The following is a 27,777-nucleotide window of genomic DNA, read 5'->3' on the forward strand; positions in this document are numbered from 1 at the left end:
CTTTTATTTTTGACTTGATTTTTTTAACAAATCCAAATAATGTCAATGCTCGAGTCGGAAACATAAATAAGCCACAAAAAAATAAAAGTGATCAAAATAAGCCACTATTATAGTAAGTAACTAAAATAGGCTTAGTGAAAAAAAAATTTGTTTTATACAATATTTCAAACGTTTTCCGTTAGTCTCATAACGTGTAAAATTTAATATATCACAAACAATTTTTTACACTTTTTAAAGTGTAAGAATCTTACACTTTGTATAATGGAAGAAAAAATTATGTTTTATAAAGAGAAATATTTTTCACGTTTTGCATTAAATTAAATTGTATTTATTTATAAAACTTTTATAGTGTTTGTTATACAATTGTATTGATTTGACATATCATAAAAAGGAAAAAATTATTTCACTATGAATTTTTATTTTTTATTTTTGAAAACTCATTCAGACTCTATTTAAGGACGTTCAAGCAACGTTCTCCTATAACAATACTCGAAAAATATTTCTATTTGTACAACATATTTTTTTCTTTACTTTATAAAGTGTAAGAAAAACTTCCATTATATAAAAGGTAAGAAAAACTTTTACTTTACAAAGCGTAAAATATAATTTCATTGTATATTAAATATGCACGTTATGAGGTTAATGGAAAACATTTGAAATATTGCATCAAAAACGAAATTTTTATTTCAACTAATGCTATTTTAGTTACTTACTATGATAATGACTTATTTTGATTTTTTTTTTTTTTTTGACTAATATAGGTTCTGAACTTTCAATGCTCTACTAAATTAAAAATACAAGTAATTTGATATAAATAAATAAAAATTCTTTTTGGCCAGAAAATTTGATCAAAATTTAACCAATATTTTATGGAAAAATAACTTAAATACACAACTATAATTTTTATATTCTCTAATTTTCCCTACTTTTTTTAAATATTACATAATTCCCTTTTTTTTTATTTTAGTGTAAGTTTTTAGATACATTACAATCTCTCTCCTATAATATACATTTACCAATTTTAATGCCTATTTTTTCTCCATTAAAACACTCAACCTCTTAAATCAGTTTTTGAATTTTAAATTTTATCCATTTAAACACTCAACCTTTTAATCAGCTTTTTGATTTTGAATTATTAAATTTAATTAAATTTAAATAAAAGACCAAACTTTGAAATTTTGAATTTCAAAATTCAAAAAATCAGGAAGCAGGATAACTTCCAGTGCCTTCTACCGTTTTGTTCTTACTAACATCAAGTTTCACTTCTTCTTTTTTCCTTAATCGTCTTCATTCATCTCAACCCAGCATATTTTTTATTTTCTTCTTTTTATTCTTAATCCATCATCGTCTATTTCTTCCTAATCTGGAATCGTATGAACCCAGCATCTTTTTATTATTAATCCATCATCAATTCGTATATTCTTCTCTTTTTTGTTTTTGTTAATTGTTCTATTAATTCATAGTAATGGATCCGTTAATTAATAGAAGGATATATGATTCCGACGATGATAATTGGAAAGAAAATAGGAAAAAGTCTTTGCATGATCCTATGAATCTTCAGAAGGATTCAAACAAAGACTCTGGCGAAACATCAAAGGTTGTCAAAATACAACAAAAAAGGAAAAAAGAAGCAGCAAACATTGTTGTTAGGCCTACATTGTCTCGGGTTAGTATTTTGGTACTTAAAAATGGTGTTGTTTAAATTAGTAAAATTGTTGTTAGGCCTACATTGTCTCGGGTTAGTATTTTGGTACTTAAAAATGGTGTTGTTTAAATTAGTAAAAATTTTAAGGAATCTAGTGTGCTTGCCGATACATTGTATAGTGTTTTAGATGGTGAATTGATACATGAATTTGTTGTGTATCATAATATTTTATATGTATCATGAAGTTTTGAAAATTGTTATAATGTATCATTCAATAAGTTTAGTAAATGCGTCATCAACTGTGCTTGATGATACATATAGAGTCAGTGTGTACAGTGTTTAGTCAATTCGCTGATACATGTAGTAGATATGTATCACGTGTTTTGCATATAGTATGAATTTCTGAAAACTGATATCATGTATCAGTAAGGTATTAGTTGTTTAGTTGATGTACTGATACATGTTTTGAAAATTGTTATAATGTATCATTCACTAAGTTTAATAAATGCGTCATCAACTGTACTTGATGATACATTATAGAATCAGTGTGTATATTGTTTAGTCGATGCTTCTGATACATGTATTAGATACGAAATTGAATCTCCAACATCGATTCCGTCGATTTTGTAACTTTCATTTTCCATTTCGTTCACCCAAATTCCGGAATGTCTCATCAAAATCGAAGTATTCATCTTGAAAAATCCACTGTAACAACAATAAAATTACTGTAGTTCGAAATTTAACAGATTGTTCAAAAAAATTGTTTTCAAAATAGATGATATAATCTTTGTTTTTCAAAATTTGAAATTAATATCCAATTAAGTGCTGATTTTATGCTGATTAATGATATGTTACCATAAATTTAGCTGTTTTATTAACAACATTAACTGTACCATTTTTTCCCCTTTTTTTCTCAACAGTTTAAAATTACCATGTATCATTTACCATGTATCACTAGAGTCTAAAGTATCACGGCTCAACAAATTTAAGGGATTTTTTGTAAATACTAAATTTGTCGGGACAGAATGAAATTATTGAATTACACTATGGGATTTCTTAAATTTTTACATATTTTATCTATGTTATTTTAACCTTTTATCTTAATGCCTTTTAACTAAAAAGTAAAAAAATTTAATATATTTTAAAATAAATGTTCTTCCGTAGATAAGAAAAAGGAAAAAATAGCAACAAAGCATTAAACCCACTCAAAAGAAGTTTGGAAGAAAATAAAAACAACTACACCACTAGCCAAAAGAAGAAGATGAAGTGACAAATTTCAGCAAAAAAGAGAAAAAAATTCCCGCCGCGTGCAGAAGTCAAAGAATCGTACACATGCAAACCATCAGTCTGTCATTAGATAGTGCCCCGAAATTATCATTCTCAAACTTAAACCAATCAGATTCGCCATCAGGAATAAGATGAAGAGCAAAGGTAGATTAGTGGGACAAAGATGGCGGAGCATAGGGGGCTTACCTTCAATATTTCTGCTATGTCTTTTCTTCTTCCTCGCCGGTTTATTCGGTTCTACTCTCGTTTCTCATCAGGTATTTCCCTTATTATTTGTTAGACGCCTCTGTCATATGCGTTTCTAATCAAAGTGTTTGGGTGTGATAGGATGTACAACTACTTACTGTACGGCCTAGGTCAAGGGTGCTTAAATCTTTGGAAGAATTTGATGTTTTGCCTAATGGCGACACTGGAGAACACTCCCTTACTTCCATCCCCTTCCAGGTATATTTCATTGCTCAATTCTCCTTGCTGAATTAGCGCTGGTTCGATTTCAAGTCTAAATGTTTTTGTTTGAAAAATTGTTCTTACTGTAGTTGAACTTACATTAGTCCGCCAAGCTTTTTAATTATTGTTTCGGTGTGTTCTCCTGGATTTGCACCTTTAGTTGGTTGATATGCGGATTTTCTCATAGCTATTTTATTTTGATTATCAACCGTTGAGATTATTGCCTCTGATGCAATGATATTACTTTTATTAATGTTGAAGTAGCATAACTTGATTTTTTCTGCAAGTAAACCAGATAGATATCAATAGCTCATTTGAATTGGTTTAAAAGTTGGTCAAATTACTTATTCAATTTTTGACAAAAATAACTAAAAAATGACTTAAAATAAATCTAAAATGACTTGAAATAAGTGAAAAATAAATTAAAATAGATCTTCCTTACTTTTTATTTTTTTGACTTGTAAGTCATTTCTGTTTGACTTTTTAATTTCAACTTAAAAACTATTTTTTTAAGTCAATCCAAACGGGTTCTAAGTAAGTTTAAGAACAAATGCATACTCCAATTTCTCTTATTCTGCCACTTCATATACACTTTCTGTTTATATTTCTATGATTCCTGTTTTTCTATTGTCGACCGGGGGAAGATCTGTGTGTGGAGGAAGCAGTGTAGTAGGCATGTCATTAATTATATAGGCAAATAGCTGGTAGCTGTGAATGATCATGTTAGCTTCCTAAACTTAAACCTAAGCTGGTAAAAATTTTGTTCATGGTACTCATTGACTGTTAAGTCTAGCATCTCTGATTTGCATTAGTATTCATTTGTTTTGGTTTATCTTATTTGACATCGACTTCAATCTTTTGGGTAGGTCTTAAGCTGGTTCCCACGTGCATTATACTTTCCCAATTTCGCAACTACAGAACAATGCCAAGGCATAATTAAGATGGCAAAGGCAGAACTGAAACCATCATCTTTGGCTCTCCGCAAAGGAGAAACAGCAGAAAATACCAAAGGAGTTAGAACAAGGTAAACAATACTCTGGTGTTCTATGTGTCCTGACTGAAATGATGTTTTTGTCATAAATGCAATCTTTTCACTCTTTCCAAGCATTAGATTAACTCTTAATACACTCATACTTCCATAATATCTATTTCTAGTAGACAAGATCAATATGTCACCATAATTGAGAGTGTTCACATACATTTTCTACTTTTTTGGAAGATAAAATTGTTCATGGTGTTTGAACTGGCCATATGTCTCTGTCCTTTTTCAGGTCATTTGTTTTATATTTCTTTGATTTGTTGTCAAGACTATTTGATAAAAGTTTGCTGCCTCTTTTGGTTTTGACAAGAAGTTACAATTTGAATGACTTGCTTTTCCCCCTTTCCCACAGTTCTGGTATGTTTATCAGTGCATCTGAAGACAAAACTGGAATTCTGGACCTCATTGAGGAGAAAATCGCAAAGGTGACTATGATCCCCAGGACACACGGAGAGGTGAATTTCATTTAAAACACACATCTTAAATATGACACATGAAGTGGTTCTTTCTGTGTATTAGTTTTATCATTCCATCCACACCTCAGAAATTGGATCTCAATAGAGGGCATAATAGTTGTATTATTGGTGGGGAATCATTTTCCAAAGCTTCTTCATTTCCTTCCTCTTCTTCATCTTCTATTTTCTTGAAAACTACGTTGATTCAAGCTCTGGTACTACTTCTACAAAATGCGGGAGAACTATATTAGTGATTTTAGGTTTCCACTAGCAAATGCATTCTTCCAATTGTTATCAACACTGAAGAAAACAAGTCTTTTGGTGTTGGAGGTAAATATTAACTGGTTGTACAATCGCATTTTTTTTTACCAAATTTAAGGCCATATATGTCAAACACCAAACATATTTTGGTCTTCGTGTTCTTCTCATATCTGAAAATTTAAATGGATATCTGCTGCAGAAAGATGGAATTGGTCTGCTTTTGTTTTTGGACAGATCAGTATGTGTTAGAAATGGCAAGATTAAATTGACACTACAATGATCATAGAATGGAAATGATATGATTATTTTTTGTCCAAATCATTCAGACCGTATCAATATAGATTTTTGTCAAAGGTTTCACATGGAAATTTAATTTGAAGTATGTGAAAATCCTATATATATTTCCATTTGAAAGCTTTTTGTTCCAATTTTACTTATGCAAAAGAGCTCATTCGATGTAATTGACTGTTCGTTTCCTCTTCTATATGAACTATCTGTTAGGTAGTGGAGCCTGATTAATTTTAGGTTTTCCTATTTATTCTCTATTTTAGGCTTTCCTATTTATTCTCTATTTTAGGTTTTTCTATTTATTTTCTGTAACAAAAAATACTCTGATTTATTAATATAAATATACCTCACCGCCGTGGAAGTTTACTCACGGGGTTTTACCACGAAATATTGGGTTTTCTCTCTCTCTCTTGAAAGTTCTTGTGTTCTTCATTCATCTAGTGTGTGTGCGTGAATTCGATCCTAACACTATCCAGCTGTCACATGGTCTAGTCTGTATGTATTCTAACAAGAGACCATGACAAAACAATGAGGCAACAGATCAAGGTGTGCATTTTAACAGGAAGTTAGAGAACTTAACATCTCTTGCTGTTGTATACTTTAATTTATAGTTGGAGATATCTGGCTTTTGAGTATTATCTGAAACTGGAGTTCTTTTGCTGGATTCCCGGATATTTGTTCAATTTAGTCCTAGGATTGAGTCAAATGTGATGATGCAAATAATGCTTGCTATGTACCTTATGCATCCGATAATTAATAGCTAGTCAGGCTGCAACCCCTTTGTGTCTGGACTTTCTCTTAATTTCATATAGTGATTCTGAATGATTTTTCTGTTAATGAAAGCTCCAAGTATGGTGTACAGTGATCATAATTGCTGTTTAACTTGAATCACTTGACCTGTGCGTTTTTCAGGCATTTAATGTTTTGCGGTACGAAATCGGCCAGAGTTATTATTCACATTATGATGCGTTTGATCCTTCTCAATATGGTCCTCAGAAGAGCCAAAGGGTATGCACTATCTACTTTGGGTAAATTGTTGCTGTTAACTTTTCCAATTGACTTCTTAATTTTTTTACCAGCTCAATTCTTGCACAAACTAGCATAATGAATGGTGCATGGATTTCAGTGTTGTTTTTCATATGCATGTTTCTTCCAATCCTCCTTCACCAAAAATATTTTTAAAATGGGGAAAATAAAGTTTGTTTGAAGCTATGGTTCATAAGACACTAGTTTGCAGATCCATTTCAATGACTTCATTTATACATGGAATCACCAATGGTGTGTTATCTGGATCACCACAAGGTGTATACAGCATTTCTTCCATTTAGAACTTTGTGTAACTCACATTAGTTTTATCCTTAATAAGCATATAGTTTTATCCGTTATATCCATCTCTTTTTCTTTTATTTTCCCCCCTTTTGATGAAAAAGTTCTGATTTTTGTCGTGGATCCTTTCAGAACCATCATTTGTGGAGTGTTTAGAGCAAGTGTACCGTATACTATAAATATGAAATTTGACATTGGAAAATAGCTCAAATTGCAGTTAATTTTGAGTAATGATTATTTTCAGGTCCAGTCTAAAAATAATGTATTTTCATTTAGGTTGCATCCTTTTTGTTGTATTTATCTGATGTGGAAGAAGGTGGAGAAACCATGTTCCCTTTCGAGGTGAGTTCAAAGTTGTTTCTTCTTTCGTGGACTATTATTATGTTTCTGCCTCTCATGTCGTGTAAATAAGTCCTTTGGTTAATTTACAGAATGCACAGAATATGGATGCTAATTATGACTTCCGCAAGTGTATTGGTCTGAAAGTGAAGCCGCGTAGAGGGGATGGACTACTATTTTACTCGCTGTTTCCAAATGGTACAATTGATCCGGTGAGTATTGCTTGTAGCTTTCAGTGTGTTCACCGTATTTCTTTGCATACAAAAGAAGTTTGATCCTTGGGGGGTAGGCCATCATCTACCGGAGCCATGAGCCTAGTCACGAGGATCTCTGTTATTTTTAATAAGGGTTGGTCATAACAGCTATGCAGCAAGCCAAGCATATTGTGAACCATTTATGACCTTATACGTTATAGCAGATGAATAGTATAAAGTGGATTTATATGATGCTGTTATGAAAATTTGTTACTAATGAGATTATCAGCAATAGGTTTGTTGGAACAGAAGACAAACTTTCTGTGCTCTTTTGCAGCGCGGTATACCATCATGTGCAGAGCTGTGATTCTTTTAGGACTTTAAAGCATTAGGAGTTGCCCACAAAATTAAAGATGAAAAAGTTAAAGAAATGCCTACATCTTTCCAATGTCTTATTTGCTTTTGTTTTTGTTCTTTTTGTTTGTTTTGCTGTGTGTTTTCCTATTTCCTTTCTGCGGGAACCGTTCTTGATCAATCTGTCTACCATGATTCTATGGAGATGTTTGCTGAAGAGTTGCTATGGTGCTGCTAAAATCATTTGTGCTGATTGTGATTTATCAGTGTCAATGGTAGCGCATATTAGGTACCACCCCATCGAACAGATACTGATGGGGAAGGTTATAATATTGGTTCCCGTATGACCTGTTTCACTGTTTCATTTTCTGTTGCTGATTCATCTCTTCTGGCTACTACTGGTTATAAAGCTGAATACTGATATTACCAACATTATATTATATCAGACTGCTCATGTTGGCTTGCAGTTACTCACATTTGTAAATCTCTTATGTAGACATCTATTCACGGGAGCTGTGCAGTAATCCGAGGTGAAAAATGGGTTGCCACAAAGTGGATCAGGGATCAAGAAATGGATGAATAAACGAGTACATGTCTGGAAGTGGTGTTAATATAATTCTTTCGTAATTTAATGTAGCCACTCACTAGAACCTTATAGCGAATTTTACAGTAAATATATCTAGTGTTTGTTCATATTGATCTGTGTCAGTTAACCCTTAATATGTTACTTGAGTCTTGGTTGCTCCCATTACCCACAAAGCTCACCCCATCTTGCAGTAAAAAAGAAGTCTAATTGTAATGACCGTGCGTATGTTTTGTAATAGGATCAGATCACGTGTTTCAAAAGTGTTGTACTAACACAAATATTATTATGACGATAAAAAGAATGTGTCTAGACCAATTGCTTCTCATTAATTTGGACCAATGGAGAATTTAACTTTAATTTCCCTTTTAAAAAATATTTTACTAACTAAATTTTTGTATTTTATAATATAAAATAATATAAAGTTAAATTCTTCTTCACTAAAGTTGTATCGGAACATATTTACCAAAGTTTAATTGGTAGAGCATGAACATAGCTTTGCATTCATGAAATGCTTACACCTCATTCAACTTCTTTACACGAAAACAAACACGCGTCAACACCATATATCTAACAGAAAAACTTATATATGTGTGGAAAGGCCAACAAACAGATAAGATAGGGATAATCTATAATAATTAATATAACAGAGAGGAGAAAGAAAAGAAATGGAAAAGCAAAGAGATAGTAATAAGGGATCTATAGATGAGAGAAAACTAGAAGGATTGCCAGTGGATACAAGTCCATATACACAGTATAAGGATTTGGAGGATTACAAGCAACAGGGTTATGGAACACAAGGCCATCAACAGCCCAATCCAGGGCGTGGTGCTGCCAGTTCCACCGACGCCCCAACCCTCGCAGGTGGTGGATCTGCCTCTGCTGAAGCTCAGCTGTCTGCTACTGACAACATCAATCGCCAGGGTGTCCCTTAATTAATTTCGTTAATTTTTAGTCGCATTTACAACAGTTATTTACTTGGGTAAAATACGTATATGTAGAATAATAACAATAAGAACGTTCTGAATTAGTGATTCTAGATCTTAGATTCGTCCCTGTTTGGTGTTGTTTGTATTGTTCCTTTCATCGGCTTGTAACTTAATAAATATATTTTTTAAAAAATAAGTAGTACTCAATTAGCAAGCAATGCTGTAATTAGATGATCGAATAAATTTCAAGCTATTTCCCTCTTCTTTTTTCCGAATATAAGTGGAATCCTTTGCAGATTGTGGTTAAACGAAAATACATCTCTTACTAAAATTAGTCTAAATATCATATATTAGGAAACGAACAAAAATGTGTTTGACATAAAACAAGTTATCATGGAAAGTGACGTTCACTAAATAAGATGGTTGAATTATGCGTTTGTTACACCACTAACCATGATTCAACGTTGTGTTTGCCATGAATGTTTATAAAATTAATGAGTGTTACAGACTTACAATTACCCATTTTTTTCATTTAAAATGTTTCAAATCTAGTCTATTATGGTCCCATCTCTTTGGCCCCGTGATAGTTATTCTTCACCTAATCTTTAATATGCTGTCTTGTCCGTCGTTTTCCAGAAGATAGATAATTAACAAGTTTTACTATGTTATTAATCCTTTTCGAGTTACAAGTGAAGAATTGAGTATGATTCATCCTAAAATCAACTAAATTCACTCCTGAAGAGCTTCTTTAGGAATTTTTTTTTTTTTTTAACTGAGTTAGTTGATTACTTGAATTTTTTGGTGACACGTTTGGTTATTCAATTCTCGATGATGAAGTGGTTCGATACCTTCCTTTAATTTATTTTTTCAAAAAAAGAATACCTTCCCATAATTGCGAGCTACACTCCAAAATTAGAAACTTCGTTTGTTAATCTTGCAATTGGATCAACTAGAGTGAAAGCTTTGATGAGCTGACCTTTTGTCAAGTAACAAAAAGCTTCAGCAATACTTAATTAGATTGATGCGACTTAAAAGTAGCTATCTTTAGTAATTTCAAAATTGTTAATTTCTTGTCCACATGAAAATAAGTATTTCAATTTTATAAAAAATTAACTGCAATTTCCATTAGAGTAATTCAATCATCTGCTCATTAGTCTACGTGATATTGTGCTTTATCCGTAGTAAAAGTAATGACCACTACTTTTACATCATTAACAGCTATTTAACCTTAGTTAAAAATACATCGGAGCGTCATCTTTTTCAACCGACACCAACATATATGTTAATTAATTTAAAATTTTAATTAGAAGGGAAAATAAAAATATATAAAATAGTAGTTAAAAAGAAAAAAAAAAGCAAGAGAACCACAATATCTTTAGTGGTAGGGAGAAGCTTGTGACATTTGGCCATACCTTACCTTAAGAGTAGGCAAAAAAGACAAGTGAATATTAAGAGACCAAGCAAGATTCACAATTTTGGATCACAAGCTTTCCATGAAAGAACATTCATGTCAATTCACCAAATTAAATACTTTGCCTTAGTTTTACTCACTAAATAGCTACGCGTAGATCATATTATATTCAATCATTAGTTTTACTCACTAAATAGCTACGCGTAGATCATATTATATTCAATCATTTTTCATTGAGATTAATCATGTAAGAATTGTTACGCGATAAATATAATTACATTATGATTTTTTTTCATTAGTCACTATGATGCACTACCATACTAATTTAGGTAAACCGACAATGATTATTTTCTGATATGATAAACTCAATTTAATTATTATAATTATTCATGCATAATTTTATTAGTAGTAGTACGGCAAAAATAACAATCCTTTATGTGTATAGTAAAACAAAACATTACGAAATATCTTTAAAAAGCTATCCACAACCACCGAACCATATGCCTCTTTACCACTCACAAAGTAACGTTAACACAATTTAAAAACTCACCGAACTTCTTAAAATTCTGTCTCAAATATTTTAATTGTCTCCATCAAACATTACAATTTGCCTATATTAATATAGAGGTGGTTGCGTGCCATTGTACCTATATATATATCAATTGCTATTTGTGGTGTCACCTTCTTATTAATAACGACAGTATCTAATACCAAATATTATGTCTAGTAGTTCAATTCACCATTCAAAGTCCAAACAAAAATGATCCCTTTCAAAATTTCAAAAAATATCGCAGCCAAATCCATAAACATATTTTTTTATAATATAATCTATATAAATTAATACCATTCAAATGCATGCATTGTTAAATTAAAGTAGTCCCCACCATCTTCACTCTTCCCAAGTAGTAACTGAGAAGCCCAACTTTATTTTTCTCCGTAATAATCATTTGAAAGGCTTAAAAAAGCTCCACGCTGCTAAAAAAAGGCCGGCTTTATGTGCGCCCCAATAGTATTCTTGACTTGCAAACAAGGAACGAACAATTTTCTATTGTCGCCTGCAAGCTTATTCCTACATCCCATTTGTCTCCCTCTTTATATAACTGTTCCTCTTTTTTAACTATATTATTCCTCAACAAGAACAAGAGCAAGAAAAAATGATGAAAATTACTAGGGAAAGCGAAGAAATTGTTCTCCTTGGAGAACAAGACGAGGAATTAGAAGACGAATATGATGAAGAAGCATTATCACTGTGTGATCTTCCCAACAATGAAGAGGACCAAAAGAGGGAAGAAGTTTCTAGAAGTACTAGTGTAGAAGTCGGCGGCCAATTAGAAGATTTTGATTTTAGCTCTTCTGGTGGTAATTTGTTGAAAGAATCAGAGATGTGTACGGCAGATGAAATTTTCTACAAAGGCCAAATATTACCGTTGCGTCATTCAATTAGTTTGCCAAGTGATCGGCGCAATTGTCATGATACAAATTCAAGCAGTAGAAGTAGCAGTATTCGAAGCCAACGTTCATCTAGCAGTGGCAGTTCATCTAATTTCAACACGAAATATCAGCCTAAAATTCGAAATCAATTTCATTCTCATCCTAGTCCAACACCTCAGGTTCGATTTTCTAAAGTTAATTTTCCATCAAATGTCAACAATTCCACACGAAAATCAGCATTGTGGAGTCTATTTCGTGTTGGCCTAGTTACACCACCAGAAATTGCATTACAAGATCTGAAAAACAGAGGAAACAGGGATATTTCAGGAAGTCGAAATAGCACGAGCAGTAGTAGCAGCGGGAGCTTCAGCAATAACGATAATAAGATGAGAATTATAGTAAGCAAGAAAACGAAACAGAGGTTTTCTCTAGGCAGCTGTAAATGTTCAGCAAATGTGGTAGAAACAGTTCCAATCGTGAACAGTAGAAGTACAATTAAGAAAACAAGAAAAGCCACAGGGGACCATGAACATGAAGATAAGAAGGATTCATCAGAGAATATCAAATCGACAAAAAAGCAAGCAATGTCACGTCATCGAACGTTTGAGTGGTTAAAGCAACTTTCTCTAGAAGGTCCATCAGATGAAACATAAAGATTTCAAAGTATCACGCATGCTTAGCTTCTTTTTTTTTCTTTTTTTCATGTAATGTAATGTAACTTTTTTTTTTTTTTTTGAGTAGTGGAATCATGAAGTTGATTAATTGAAGTAATTGAGGACGCAATTATAATGGTAGCCAAAAAAGAAGTAATTAAAGCTAAGGTGTACGTTTGATGTGAACTGTGATTACATAATGACCATTATTTTTTGTCTTTGAGTAAAATTAATAATTGAAGATGGGAAGGCCGTGATGAGTGGAAAGCTGGGAGTGTAGTGAATTTTGTGGCGTGGTTGATGATACTATTGCTTGTCATGATTAAAGTGTGAACTTTCATGAAATTGTTTTACTACTTTTTCTATTGGAGGATTTTAATTTCCAGTCCTATTGGGGGCTGATATTTAAGTTACTATAAATGAGAAGTTTGGTATCCAATGAAAATTGAGATATTTTACTTAGATTTCTATTAAATGCACAACCACCTTAGAGAGGCACTAGAAGGCTTAAAGAAACAACAGAAGAGCAATGAACCATTAGAAATTATAAAGGACCTGGGGATATTTTATACATTCTCCAGAATAAAGACTGATTAAGATTGAATATATATATATATATATATTCTTTGTTGTCATTAATTTTAAAATTTCTGATTTTTTTTGTTATTCAAGATTCTCCGAATCGCTCGTCCTTTCAGTGATGGATACAACGAAAACACAAATTCCCATTTCACTAATTGCTAAAGAGTTGTAGAAAAAATGATACTAACTTCTTGAAGTATAATTTATGATGTATATAAGCGATTGTTATATAAATTATGATTAATCTTTAGATATTATCTATATTTTCATATCTCACCAACATTTTTATTAATACTAATTATATAAAAATGGTTTGCAATTTTTAATGTTTGATTATGTTTGTTTGAAAAATTATGACCCAAATTCCAAGCAGAATGTTATTTCAAAATTAAATTCAGCCAGAAGACCAGTTGACCAGCTAAACAAATTTGAATTTGAAAAATTTAAAGTTGGTATATTCTCTACCGGTTACTGTGGACCGTTTCCTTTCATTCATATAGTCCCTTTCATATTTTGGGAATTTAGAATAAAAAGCGAAAGTATGGGTACATTATTTTTTTTAGTGCTTTGACTTGGGAGGAAAAGAAACAAACTAAAGCATTCAATAAAGTTTAAATTCTACCATTGATAATATAAAAAGTGTTTTATATAATTGATGAAGTTTTTATGAGGTATAATATCAAACGAATATTTATCGAAATCATCATTTTCTATGATAAATCAGTTCATAAATTTGTATATACTCTCTACTATTACATGTTTCCTTCACTTCAGCTATCATACTAATTGTTAGTACAATATTTCAGGTGAGATGCACCTTTCATCTCGAATAAGGCAGCACGGTGCACAAAAGAATCCCATATTCACACAGGGCTCGGGGAAGGGCAACACCCTAGCACCAAAAAAAATTCTCAGAAAGCAAATTACGATCTGTGCGTAAATTATTTTGAGAACTACCTCCTACTGGTCCTCCAAAATCAATGTTAGCAGAATAAGACTGGTACACTACACTGCAGAGTGCAGGCTCAAGGCGCCATCTCCAGGCGCTTGATGTTCTGAATATGCTTGCCAGGATTTAACCCCCTTTGGGCAAGCACGAGAACAGTTCAAAATAGTGTGGCAGCGATAAAGCTTGAATTCATCATTAACTGCGTCCAGGCGCTCCTGAGTATATTCATCACGGCTATCCATGATCCATCTACATTTAAAAGTTGAGATATAACCCCTTTCAGTACATATAATAATGAGCAACATCTGAAATAGCAATGGATAGAAGGGTTAATGGGGTAGAGCAACTTATATACAATCCAAACCTCTTAATAACATCAAGGCAAGTACAGAAATTTCAGAAATTTAAAACTCTTATCCCCTCATCATGCAAATGACCGAGGGAAATAATGTTCTACATCTCTGAGCACGTAAATCATACAACTCTAAAGGCAGTTTGGAAAGAAACCTAAACCATCCGTTGAGTAGTTGAGTTTGCCCCCACAGATATCAGCATCTCTCTAATATTCCCTTTGACATAATATATTTCCAAGTTTGTAGAACTGAATAGAAAAGGTCCCTTCATCTGCATTTGGTGTCATTATTTTTGAATGATGACAAGCGCAGAACGTAATATGAACATTTTCCATCCACACTTGAAATTTCCGCACTGAGAAAGAATAACAGACAATGGGTGCTTGAGCACACACCAAACATAATGTAGGCCAACCCTGCAGCTAATCTAAGAATTGAGAAAAGCTGATTGTTCTAGAGAGGAACGATCAGAACAATAGGTGCGGGGTGCTCCAAGAAATAGTTGTGGTGGCGTAGACAGCAGAGGGAATGAGAGAGCAGGGCATGATGTTTATGCAAAGGAGGGAAATACCTAATTTCCTCTGCAGATTAGTTAGGCTTGGAGAGCACAGACAAAAAAACTAATCACATGATAGTCAAAAATCTGAAAGATTGTATAGGTAAAAAGAGATGTTGCGCGGATATTCTTAAATTTTGAGTCAAATAACAGAGATGCCATAGGTTAGAAACTAGCAACAAAGAAATGAACCAACAAGGGATTAGCAGGTTGAGAAAAGTAAATTGTTTCAAAGTTGTCTAGTGATAACTCAGAATAATATCCAAGACTTCCATAGAAGTTGCATTTTACCAAACAATAAGATCCTTCCGCATATGATTCATCAAACTTCTACAAGAAGTTGCACCTCATATAAATGAGATTCACTTCGTATCTAAAAGGAACACAGCTTTCTTAATCTGATACAATTAATTCACACAAAATTATGGGCATCATGTTACATTTAAGCATAAGTACCATACATGTTGTTGTACTTACTAAAATCTTACTGACCATGGTTACTCGACTAATTTCACGAGATACATGCTACCTACCAGGCTAACACCAATAAGGAAGATAATGGTAACTCTGCCAACAAATTATAGGTATCTTTAACTTATTATTTGATCCAAATGCAACCAGAATATAACAATTTAAAAAATACAGCACATCAAAAGAGAGTAAAGTCAAAACAGGAAGAGCTTAACATGAAAAAAAATCAAGTAAATTTTACCTATTGGCATGGAGTAGTGCAGCAGGACCACGATAAGACTCAGGATTCCACCAGTAGCTAGGGCATGATGTACTACAACAAGCACAGAGAATACACTCGTACATCCCATCCAACTTAGCCCTATCGCTCTTGCTCTGAGGTATCTCCTTCCCAGGCGTTGGTGCAGGTGTTTTCCTCTTCAGCCAAGTCTCAATAGACTTATACTGATTATAAAAATTAGTCATATCCACTACCAAATCCTTAATCACAAACATATATGGCAGTGGCGTAATCGTCGATTCAGAATCCGATGAGATCTTGGTCAAACAAGCGAGTCCATTACAGCCGTCGATGTTCATGGCACAGGACCCACAGATCCCTTCTCTGCAAGATCTTCTGAAGGTTAGTGAAGGGTCAATTTCATTCTTGATTTTGATTAGGGCGTCTAAGACCATAGGGCCACATTCCTTCAGATCAATTTTGTATTCTTGGAGCTCGGGTTTCCCTGGGTTATCTGGATTCCATCGGTAAATTTGAAATGACTTGAGGTTGGGCACCTGCTGGGGTATGTGTCCGAAGCGTGAGCTCGGGCGATAAGTAGCCTCGCCGCCGGCGAAGATGACTGAACCCTAGAAATAGCTCGTCGGATTAAGCCAGTAGCCATTGATATTACAGCTCTTCATCTTCGTATTACAGAAAAGTCACTCTTTCGTTTTTCAGAGAAAATGACAAAATGGTCCCTTATGTTTTAAGGATAATTTAAAATGGTCCTTATGCTCTGCTGTACGTTAAAATAATCTCATAAAGATACATCTGCTGCACGTTAAAATAATCTCATAAATATACACTAACAATTTTGATCTTTCAAGTTTGTCACAAGTTAACAAAAATGGTGCCTTATATTTTGTTCCTTAAGCATGCACTTATTAGTTTTGTTTCTTAAAAGATAAAAATAAATCAAAACACTTTGAGTATCTAATAAATTAGGGATAATGCACAAGTACCCCTCAATCTATGCTCGAAATTTCAGAGACACACTTATACTATACTAAGGTCTTATTACCCCTGAACTTATTTTTTAAATAAATTTCTGCCTCTTTTCGGCCTACGTGGCACTATCTTGTGGGTCCTATGATGGTTGACTTTTTTTTAAACTAGTGCCACGTAGGCTGAAAAGGGTAGAAAACTACTTATAAAATAAATTCAGGGGTTAATAGAACCTTAATATAGTATAAATGTGTCACTGGAATTTTGGGCATAGGTTGAGGGGGTACTTGGGCATTATCCCAATAAATTATATACAAACTACATCTATATTATATTTGTGAGAAATATAAAAGAATTTAATTATAAAAATCAAAAAATTCACCCAATTCTAAAATAGGTAATACAAGAAACTACACAAACTAAATAAAAACAATTTATACGCTTTAATAAACTGAACCAAACTTAAAATAGCAAAGACTACATATCATGACACCCCTTAATGATATATTTTTACCAATTATCATGACAAAAATACCTAAAAGTCCCGATCACAAATAAATCAAAATCAACTAAAATTTTCTTTGTCAATATTGCTTCACTTAGGTATGTCTTAACTTCAACCATATGTTTCACACAATGATGTAAATAATGCGGCTAATAATTTCCTTGATTTGTTCATTATTTTCCACACGCGTTAGTTTTAGTGGGGCACGACATTTCTACTATTTCAGTCTCAAGTCTTTGGTTTCCCATTTTTCTTCCTTGTGGAACAAAAGTCTCTAGTCTTGTTCCAACGTAGAGACAATAAGCAAAAATATAAATTTCCGCTTACCAATAAATACGTCGTCTTCTTTCTTTTCTTCAAAGAAAAAAAAAACCCTCTTTCACTCTACAGCCAGCAGTCTAAGATGTTAAGCTCCTGTTTTGGGAGCTGCTTTGGTGGGGACGATGGCGATGATCTTTTATGGCATATGGACTTGAAGCCACATGCCACAGGTGAATATTCTGTTGCTGTAGTTCAGGCCAATTCTTTGCTTGAAGATCAAGGTCAAGTTTTTACAACCCCTAGTGCTACTTATGTGGGTGTTTATGATGGTCATGGTGGCACGCAAGCTTCTCGCTTCATCAACAACAATCTCTTCCCTCAACTACAAAGTATGTACTATTTCTTGATACTATTTTACTACTATGAAAGATTGGGTTCACTCTGTTTCTTATCAGTGGGGTCTAATAGCAAAACTATGCTAGTGCAAATTTTCTAATTTTATATTTCTAAACCTATAATTTTTTTGACTTCTTGAATGTTGGTTTCTGTGGTGTGTTTAGTTATTATGTTGAAATTATCATGAGATTGATCAGGGGAGGGTGGGAGAGGATTAATTTGGTCATGCGTGCAGTAGAAGAGAAAAAGGAATTGCGCTTCTTCAAATTGTAGAGATGTTTAATTTTTGAATGTTTGAATAGATGTTATTAGAGATATCATTTTGTGTTTGATTTCCTTGTTTTTTCGATTATTATAGAGCTGGCATTGGAAGAAGGAGGATTGTCTGAGGACGTGATCAGGAAAGCATTTGATGCTATTGAGGAGGGATTCTTGCGTTTGGTGAAACAGTCTTGGCTGGATCAACCTCAGATTGCATCTGCAGGGTCTTGTTGTCTGTTTGGAGCAATCTCAAGAGATGAATTGTATGTGGCAAATCTTGGGGACTCCAGGGCAGTGCTTGGCAGGAGGGCAGAGACTGGCCAGACGGGTGATTCAGCAGTAGTAGTGGCAGAACGTTTGTCGATAGATCATAATGTTGGGGTTGAGGAGGTTAGGAAGGAGGTAGAGGCACTGCATCCAGATGATTCTCATGTTGTAGTCTACGTTCGAGGGGTTTGGAGAATTAAGGGTATAATTCAGGTATCTGTTCTCAATCCTCTTTTCTTCTGTCCTATTAATGCAGTCGACAGTTTTGATTAGACATTTAACCATTCAATGTTATTAAATTTGTTTACTAGCCTTCATGATATTCAGTAGAACTAATACATCTTTTCAGACCTCCACTTGATGAAAGCTAATTAGTCCTTTCTGAAATGCGGTTTTGTTATGACTAGGTGGCGTCTCAGAATGTTAATAGTTTCTATTCAATCTAAAGTACATATGGTGGAAGGAGAAAATAGTCAGAGCTCTTTCATTCTCAATTCTGACTTCCATTAAGTTTACAGTGGTCCATCTGTTGTTACCTCTTAGCTGTCTAGATACGCTAATGTTCTGAAGTAAGAAAGTTATGGAAGCTAGACAACAAAGAAGACCTAAGTCTTTTTTTTCTGATCTCTGGTTTGTCGTCACACACAAATACAAAGATTTATATTTATGTAGTTAGAAACAATTCGCCTTTCTGTTACTCGAGCATGTTATGAAGGTGGTCCAAAATCTCCGGGAACTCATAGTTGAGGCTTCTAAATAAGTCACTTTATATATGCTAATTATGTGCGTGCATTTATAGCAAGTTGATCATACCTTTTAGACGTGGTGTATGTCAAGTCTTTCTGGGGTGCCTCTTTTGTGTCTTGGCATCAAGTATACTTTCATCTACTTTTTCTGAGGTTATAGACCGTATGTTAAATTTTGTCCTTTTAGCTTCTTAGCCAATCACATTATAATTTATACCCTTATCAAAAAAAAAAACATGTCACTTCATATGTTGATTATGTAGATTTGTATGTCTAGTTCTTTTGGAGAATAAACATTTTGTTATCTTCTACTTTTTAAGATTTTAGACCTTGTGTATAAGCAATTTCTCCTTTTCAATCTAGTACATGACACATCAGTGTCAAGATTGACAAGTTTGCACCTATGGGATTCACGTCAAGGCAAAAACATTTTGTTGCATCTGAAGTGATTTTGTTTTACGCATGGACACAAAGGAATGTCCTTTCCCGTTTATCCCTTCGCTCTTAACCACTTACTAGCAATCTTTTATCTTTTGGTAACTACAGTTTGTAGCAGCGGCTGCATGATACTTATCTTTCCATCTGTATCCTTCATTTTAACTTCAGCAAGGTTCCCTTGTTATTTGAAAAATGCCAAATAAAGTCTGAAGCTGACTGTTTTCGTTAAAAGCTTGCAAGCAGCCAATATGAGGGAGCAATCCTATGTTTTGAGAAAATCCATCTCATATTGCCTATTTGTCTGTACCAGGTTTCTAGATCAATTGGAGATGTCTATCTGAAGAAACCTGAGTTTAATAGAGATCCTATGTTCATACAATATGGATATCCTATTCCTTTAAAAAGAGCTGTAATGTCAGCAGAGCCCTCCATATTGATCCGAAAGATAAGACCAGAAGACTTATTTTTGATATTTGCATCGGATGGCCTATGGGATCAACTAACCGATGACGAAGCTGTGGATATTGTTTTGAAGAATCCTAGAAGTGTGAGTATCGACCCCTCCTATTCTATCAGATTCTTTAATTTTTGGAAACAGTACGTACCCTCATCCATTTTGTTATCTGTAAAGTGGATGCAGGCTCTTGTGATAACTAGACTCTCCTTGAAGCAATTTTGTGATCAAACTTCTCCTTCATGTTGGGCATAATTAACTAATGAATAAGATAACTGATATTTTCTTCCCCATTTCTCCAGGGAATAGCAAAACGATTAGTGAGAGCTGCCCTTGAGGGTGCTGCAGAGAAGAAAGAAATGAGATATGAGGACATCAAACGACTAGAGAAGGGGGAAAGGCGGCATGTTCATGATGATATCACAGTTATTGTGATATATTTGGATCACCCTGGAAGGTCCTCAAATTCTGGAATTAACATTGTTAAGGGCACGAATGTCCCTCTTGACGTATACTCCTTGAACTCGGGTCATTAAGGAGAGAACAAATCTTATGTTTCCCCATGAAAAGTGTCTAATACATGTATACATTATATATACCATTTTTGTAAATACGTCGTCTAAAACTTGGAGAGTTTCTTTATATACTTTTAGATAACAATCAGAAGGACCAACCATGTACATATACCTTGATGTACATGTACCTTCTGTATTGGAGTTTGATAGACTAAGCTGATGACAAAACCAGCTTGAGCTTTTACTTCTTCTTTTGACACTTCTGCTTAAAGCCCTGTTTGTTTGTACCTTGTTATACTTTCCTGGCAATTATACTACAACTTCATGGTGAAAGTTTATAGATGAAATGAAATTACAGTTTCTTCTTAGTCAATAAACCATGAAGCATTTTACCTATTGTGATCCTGGGATGTAATTATCCTTGACGTATTAGAACAATACTAGGTGCTTTATTTGAGAATCCAATTTCCGCTAATAGATAAACTTGTTAAGAGTTTTACTTGATTTTCTCACCCTATATGATTTTACTTTATCTCGAAGGAAAAATAAAGTATTACCATAATTGATTTTACTGTCCTGAAAATGAAAATAAAAAATTTCCATATTTGGTTAAACTTCTTTCGTGGGGAGAAGTTTTGGACCTCCTAGTCTTTAAAAGAGTCTTGTTTAGGGAGATTAGTCTTTGAATAATTTTTATATTTTCTTTTATACTAATTTCCTGATACAGATCAATCGGTCAAATCATATAATATTATATTTCTCTTACTAAGGTTTCTTTGTGGTATAATTTATCATTATTCAAAATTTGAACTTGTTAGCTCTGCAATGCCTTGTCATTTTATCCTAACAAGTAGGATACCTCTTAAGATTCCCTTTCAGAAATTATCTGATCATATGGGTAAATTTTAAATTGAACAAGTATTCATGAAAGGGGAAAACAGATTTGATGATGCTCAAGTTTAGAAGTCCCAAAGTTCCCAGCAAGCAGTTTCCAAGGAAAAACAAGAGTTCCCTTAATATTAAGATAATTAGCATGTTTGGTTATATTATCATGAAATTATGATTGCTCACTTAATTTAAATAGGGAATAATTAAAATGATCATTTATGTTACTCTCTTTCTTTAAAAAAGATGACCTAGTTTGACTTGAAACAGAGTTTAAGAAAATAAAGAAGACTTTTTAATTTTGTGGTTCTAAATTAAAGTTATGTCAAACGTATCAAAATATTCTTTAATCTTGTGATCTTAAACCCGCCACACGAAAAGCTAAAGTTAAAGTATTGCCAGAAAATGAAAAGGTTCATTTTTTTTAAAACAGACTAAAAAGAAAATAAGATTATTCTTTTTTAAGCTGATAGAGTATTTTCTAGTTTTATTCAGGTAGAAATTATTAATGTTTTATTATAGTAAAAAATATGAGTGACTTTTATTTTAGCATAAAACAAATAAAGTAACTTTACTAAAGTATTTCTATAACTTGATAACTATAAAAACCCTTCCATTAATTAGTATTCTTGCAATACTAATGTTATGATTTGTGAACCTAAAATTAACAGCCACCGGCCAATCCATCTTCCTTCCACCAAAAAGTCGGCTGATCGTCTCCTCCAATTTCCACACCACACCTTAATAAAGTCGAAAAAAAGGAAAACAAAAAAATCAGACCAGAAAATGGGAATCGTTGAAGAAGCTCACAACGTAAAAGTTGTAGGTTCAGGCGAGAAGACCATCGTACTGGGTCATGGCTTCGGCACCGATCAATCTGTTTGGAAACAGCTTGTTCCTTACCTCGTTGATGAATATCGTGTTGTACTTTACGATAACATGGGTGCTGGACCGACAAATCCTGATTACTTCGATTTTGATCGATACTCCTCCCTTGAAGGTTATGCGTATGATTTAATTTCCATTTTGGAGGAACTTCAAATCAATCGTTGCATGTTCTTAGGCCATTCCTTATCGGCTATGACTGGTGTTGTTGCTTCTATTTTTCGTCCCGATCTCTTTTCCAAACTCATTCTTGTATCAGCTTCCCCAAGGTGAGATAAATTAATATGTTAATTTATTTGTCTAATTTTAGTTTGATACTTAAAAGAAACACTTAAATATTTTTGTATTTAACTAAAAGACAAGAAAAGTGTATTTTAAAATTCTTGTTAATTGTGTAAGCTTATATGAAATTGAAAAGTTATCAAAGATTTTAAAACAAAGTAAAAAGACAATAACACAAATAAATTAGAAGGAAGATGTACGTAGCATTTCCCTCTTAAACGTATTTACGATTCAGATATTTTAAATCAATCTCCTCCGTTTCTTTTGTTCTTATCTAAAAAGAATCACAAGACTTTTTTTTAAAAAAAATTCAACTTTTTTTGCCAATCACATGAATTTTCTTTTGATATTATGAAATCTTAAAGAATTTTGCAATACTTACCATCCACCCAACACCAATAAAATTGGATTGGACGTAACCTCTGTTTACTATCCGAGCAACTCTCTTCTATAACATCACATGGTTTCTTTTCCTAGGTTCATAAATACGGATGACTATTATGGAGGATTTGAATCGGAAGACATAGAACAACTATGTCAAGCAATGGAGTCGAACTACAAGGCATGGGTATCTGGTTTTGCGCCACTAGCGGTGGGAGGTGACATGAGTTCCGTGGCAGTACAAGAATTCAGCAGAACGTTATTCAACATGAGACCAGATATAGCACTCAGTGTTTTCCGCACTGTTTTCACGTTCGACCTAAGGCATTATCTGTCCCGTGTTACTGTCCCTTGCCATATCATACAGAGCTCAATGGATGTTGCAATGCCAGTGACTGTTTCTGAATATTTACACAGAAATCTAGGCGGAAAATCGATCGTAGAGATCATCTCAACAGAAGGTCATCTTCCGCATTTGAGCGCACCTGAGGCTACTATCCCCGTCTTGCTTCGACACATTTCTCATGATATTACTGCTGATGCTTCTTCTAGTTAAAGGATAATGAAAAAACTTCTTCAAAAGTACTCATCATCAAAATAAATATACATGTGTATTTCTATTCTCCTCTTTGTTTTTCATGTCACCATTGCCTATAAAATGAATCTACAAGTCTGATTATGAATTCACGTGAACTTAATAATTTTTGCTCAGACCTTATAAAAACATTAAGAAATCTATTCCTATAAATATCTAATTGTAAACTTAGTTATGGCTATACTATTAATTTAAATTGTTATATGAATTCACACTTTAAATCTTGAATTTAAAGTATATTTACACTTGATAGCAACAAGAAATACTTGTAAATGTGGTGACTAAGCCCACACGTCGAACTCAGCTTTCTTCTTGCTACTCTTTCTTTATTCCGTGGAAGGCACTAAAAATTTTAGTCCGTTGAATTTTTTTCTTTTCTCCATTAATATTCTGGAGGCAATAGAAGAGTATGGATAAAAAAGTGTCTGGAATAATATATTCCACATTTAGATTTGTTTTAGTCTGTGCTTTAATTTTTCAGAAGGAAGAAAGAGAAAATAGAGTGTTAATCACTTCACAAACTTGGCCTTTCTGGAGTTTGTACGTTTGGGATGTCTTCCGTTGTAAATGGCATTCAAACTTGGGGTAACATTCACAAATATGTCATTTTCTTTTAGTTTGTGTAGCTGAAATATAATTATCGTCTTAAAATTTCAACTTTAACATGTGAAATTCCAGACAATCATCATGAAATTTTATATATAAAACTTGAAATTTGACTATTTTTCAAAGACAAATCTGAAACTTGATTGATCGCGTCTTTGATCCAATCTCAAGTGATCATCACTTAAATAATTATTATTACCTACTCTTTTTCTACTTCCGAATCGAGATACGTACGCCTGTCAATTTGAAGTGGTCCTTACAATCACATGTTGAATCTTTTCTCCAAGTGGAGTACTAAAAATTGGGAGACACAAACTATCCAGTTTGTTATACACAGAGAGGACGGTACTAATTAGGATTTTAATATATGAATATAGCCGCGACAAATCTGGTTAACAAGTACAGCTTAGAAAATGTTGTAATTGAGATGTTTAAATGAAATTTATTGATAAACTTAAAATTTTATTACTAGTAGATTAAATCTTTTATGTAATTGCCACCTAAGTTTTATTATTCATCTCGAAAGTCTAGTGGTCACAAAAGTCACGCGATACAAAATAAATTGATACTCCTGCCGAATTGAATTAATGCTAGCATAAATTAGATGATATCATCGTCTAATTTAATTTAGATGGGTGGTTGTGAATTATGTTCTGATAAAATATGTCTTTTTTCGTTTGATCGAAATTACTATAATTAAGTTTAAGTCGATATTTTCCTTCTTCATTTCATCCCATTAGAAAGATTAACAATGAATCACTTATCTTTCGATATGACTCAAAACTAATGATTGATAGCAGAGGTGTTCAAACAAATATACGAGACTTATTTTAAATTGACTAGGTTATTTGTTCTGTTAGTAAATTATTTATGTAGAGTTGTATGAATAATCATGCATATACTTCAATGCTGTTCTCTTAATTTTATTTTTATAGAAAGAAAATTTTACAAACCAAAAAATTACTAAAAAGTTAAGTATTAGTTTTTTTAAAACATATTTATGAAAAAGAATACACTTATTTTTTTAGAAATAAATAATTTAAAGGATGTGCTCAAACTAAAAACAAACATATAATTTTGAAAGAGAGGAAATAGTTGATGATTAACTAATAAATTATTGTCTATTTTGATCATTTATTTTCCAACAATATAATAAATATAAGCAGCCATCAGATGCCCAATATTGCAAAGAAATTGGAAATATTGTCCATTTGATTAAATATTATATAGCCGTCAGATGCCAATGTGCAAAGAAATAAAATAGATCTCATAAACAAAGAGCAACACGACACCAATGGGCCAAGACCCAAACAAAGCATAAAAGAGTTTCACAAGTCCACACCAACGTAAGAGGCAACCAATTAAAAACACAATTCGACTCAATTAAAGGATGGGAATTGTTGAAGAAGCACACAACGTGAAGATTTTAGGAACAGGGGATCGAAGTATAGTCCTTGCTCATGGGTTCGGAACAGATCAATCTGTGTGGAAACATTTGGTTCCTCATCTAGTTGAGGATTATAAGGTTGTCTTGTTTGACAATATGGGAGCTGGAACTACCAACCCAGATTACTTTGACTTTGAAAGGTACTCAACCTTAGAAGGATACGCCTATGATGTGATCGCTATTTTGGAAGAACTACAAATTCCTTGTTGTATTTATGTCGGTCACTCTGTTTCTGCCATGATTGGTGCCATCGCTTCTGTTGCACGTCCCGATCTATTCACCAAACTTGTCACAGTTTCTGCTTCTCCAAGGTTAATTTCCTCTTTTCCCTTTTACCTTCTTCAAATTTATTCTAACAATTGACTATTTTTACTTGTTACAAATTTTTATGCCTTAAGGAGGATTGTTATTAAAACTATTTTACCAACTAATATTCATTATTTTTTCCATCATATCCCTCATGTAGTCATGTTACCTAATTTTCCATGTGATGGTTAAAGGAAAAAAGATATACTCACTAGTAAAGTTTAAATGTATAGAAAGTACTCCTTCAGCAAGTCCTGCTCAATTTATATATCTTGTAGCATCTCTTTTTAGTCCTTCAAAAATAATTTTCTTTTCTTGTTTATGCAACTTCTTAATTTCGTGAAATATTTAAGATTACAAAATTAAATAACATTTTAGATATTTTTAAATTATTGCAAAATTCAAAGTGTTGTGTAATTTCTTAAACTATGAGTCAAGTCAATCAATAAATAAATTAAAAAATAGGGAGTTTTTTTTTAGCGCAACGGAAAGGGGTTACGAATGATTAATTGAATATACACTGATAAGTTAAAAATTTAAATAGTGAACCAACTAAACTATTAAGATTCTTCTAGATAATAATACAATAATTTCAGATATAATTTTTGGGCTACTATAATAATTTAATACAATAAATTCTAGTTTAATTTTTGGCTTACTATAATAATTTAAACAAATCATTTAGTTGGTAAGTATGCGGATCATTAGCCAATATTCTTGTAATTTCTTATCGAGCATGTTGGGATTGGTTGTCACTTGTCTACATTGGTGCGACAGTTGTCTCTTGTGTTTCTTTATAACTTACAATTACTTGTAATTGGCTTACAAGATGATTCTATGAAATGTTTTCTCATTTTTCAACTTACTTAGAAGAATTTTTTTACCTTCTTGCAACTTATCTTACTAATTAATTAGGTATTTGAATGACGTGGACTATTATGGAGGATTCGAACAAGAAGATCTAGATCAATTATTTGAAGCAATGAGATCAAATTACAAGGCATGGTGTTCAGGTTTTGCACCTTTAGCTATAGGAGGGGACATGGACTCTGTTGCGGTACAGGAGTTCAGCAGGACATTGTTCAACATGAGACCAGACATAGCATTAAGTGTGTTACAAATTATATTCCAAAGTGATTTGAGACATATGTTGCCTCATGTAACTGTTCCTTGTCATATAATTCAGAGCATGAAGGATTTGGCTGTGCCTGTCGTAGTCTCCGAATACCTTCACCAGAACCTCGGAGGCGAATCAATAGTGGAGGTGATGTCCACGGATGGACATCTACCGCAGCTCAGTTCACCTGATGTTGTTATTCCGGTGTTGCTTAGGCATATTTGCTTTGATATTTCCGTTGATAAATAGTTGCTTTATTTTGGATATGTACAAAGTTAATTTCTTTCTTTGCTGAGTGCAATTCATAGCTACGAATACAACTGCGCAAATTTCAAGTGATGATGATGGATACGTATCGCGTAATAAATCAACAAAGTTCGGATAGTTGTAAACTACTTTGAGATCGGCTATATGAATTACAGTATGTTTTATTGTTGGAGTGGTAATGTAGGCCCTGAGTCCATATGATATATATGCTGGTCCCATTTGATGTTTAATTTTGTCTTGTTTGTTTGAGGTAGGCGAAAGCTCTGTTTTTGTTTGGGAATCTTTTGCTTGACGTGGATACAAACAATATTATGAGCTACTAATATTTGCTTTTGCATATTAAGAGCACAGTACTGCTCAGCCCAGCAAGAATTTGGCAAACTTCTGAGGCATAAATATATAA

The 27,777-nt window shown here is 33.2% G+C and overlaps 6 protein-coding genes and 1 pseudogene across 7 annotated transcripts; 6 read left to right on the forward strand and 1 right to left on the reverse strand.

The window, feature by feature from the left end:
* The first annotated feature begins 2,833 nt into the window (after positions 1-2,833).
* On the forward strand, positions 2,834-8,355 carry LOC107009121 (probable prolyl 4-hydroxylase 9). 2 transcript variants are annotated; one of them, XR_003576278.1, is made up of 8 exons: positions 2,834-3,189; positions 3,260-3,376; positions 4,246-4,403; positions 4,771-4,873; positions 6,335-6,430; positions 6,993-7,090; positions 7,180-7,299; positions 8,132-8,355. XR_003576278.1 is itself a non-coding variant. In XM_015208399.2 (8 exons), exons 1-8 carry the CDS (start codon positions 3,064-3,066, stop codon positions 8,216-8,218), a joined length of 873 nt encoding a protein of 290 aa, XP_015063885.1. In that variant the 5' UTR covers positions 2,835-3,063; the 3' UTR covers positions 8,219-8,334. The 2 variants fall into 2 exon arrangements, 1 of the variants encoding a protein (XP_015063885.1); XM_015208399.2 differs by having other exon boundaries at positions 2,835-3,189; positions 7,025-7,090; positions 8,132-8,334.
* A 412-nt stretch (positions 8,356-8,767) lies between these two features.
* LOC107010378 lies at positions 8,768-9,422 on the forward strand. Its single transcript, XM_015209657.2, has one exon. It carries the CDS (start codon positions 8,887-8,889, stop codon positions 9,151-9,153), a length of 267 nt encoding a protein of 88 aa, XP_015065143.1. The 5' UTR covers positions 8,768-8,886; the 3' UTR covers positions 9,154-9,422.
* A 1,853-nt stretch (positions 9,423-11,275) lies between these two features.
* On the forward strand, positions 11,276-13,007 carry LOC107009214 (probable membrane-associated kinase regulator 1). Its single transcript, XM_015208509.1, has one exon. It carries the CDS (start codon positions 11,713-11,715, stop codon positions 12,640-12,642), a length of 930 nt encoding a protein of 309 aa, XP_015063995.1. The 5' UTR covers positions 11,276-11,712; the 3' UTR covers positions 12,643-13,007.
* Positions 13,008-13,898: 891 nt separating this feature from the next.
* On the reverse strand, positions 13,899-16,631 carry LOC107009410 (annotated as a pseudogene).
* Positions 16,632-17,511: 880 nt separating this feature from the next.
* LOC107009377 (probable protein phosphatase 2C 78) lies at positions 17,512-20,950 on the forward strand. Its single transcript, XM_015208703.2, has 4 exons — positions 17,512-17,915; positions 18,281-18,663; positions 19,945-20,181; positions 20,391-20,950. Exons 1-4 carry the CDS (start codon positions 17,669-17,671, stop codon positions 20,622-20,624), a joined length of 1,101 nt encoding a protein of 366 aa, XP_015064189.1. The 5' UTR covers positions 17,512-17,668; the 3' UTR covers positions 20,625-20,950.
* Positions 20,951-22,099: 1,149 nt separating this feature from the next.
* LOC107010380 (probable esterase KAI2) lies at positions 22,100-23,729 on the forward strand. The gene is made up of 2 exons (XM_015209659.2): positions 22,100-22,642; positions 23,133-23,729. The coding sequence occupies exons 1-2, from the start codon at positions 22,134-22,136 to the stop codon at positions 23,590-23,592; spliced, it is 969 nt and encodes a 322-aa protein (XP_015065145.1). The 5' UTR covers positions 22,100-22,133; the 3' UTR covers positions 23,593-23,729.
* A 1,738-nt stretch (positions 23,730-25,467) lies between these two features.
* LOC107009574 (probable esterase D14L) lies at positions 25,468-27,577 on the forward strand. Its single transcript, XM_015208916.2, has 2 exons — positions 25,468-25,995; positions 26,906-27,577. The coding sequence occupies exons 1-2, from the start codon at positions 25,628-25,630 to the stop codon at positions 27,354-27,356; spliced, it is 819 nt and encodes a 272-aa protein (XP_015064402.1). The 5' UTR covers positions 25,468-25,627; the 3' UTR covers positions 27,357-27,577.
* The last annotated feature ends 200 nt before the right edge of the window (positions 27,578-27,777 follow it).

Source organism: Solanum pennellii, chromosome 2 (assembly GCF_001406875.1).
Source record: "Solanum pennellii chromosome 2, SPENNV200".
Lineage (NCBI taxonomy): Eukaryota > Viridiplantae > Streptophyta > Magnoliopsida > Solanales > Solanaceae > Solanum > Solanum pennellii.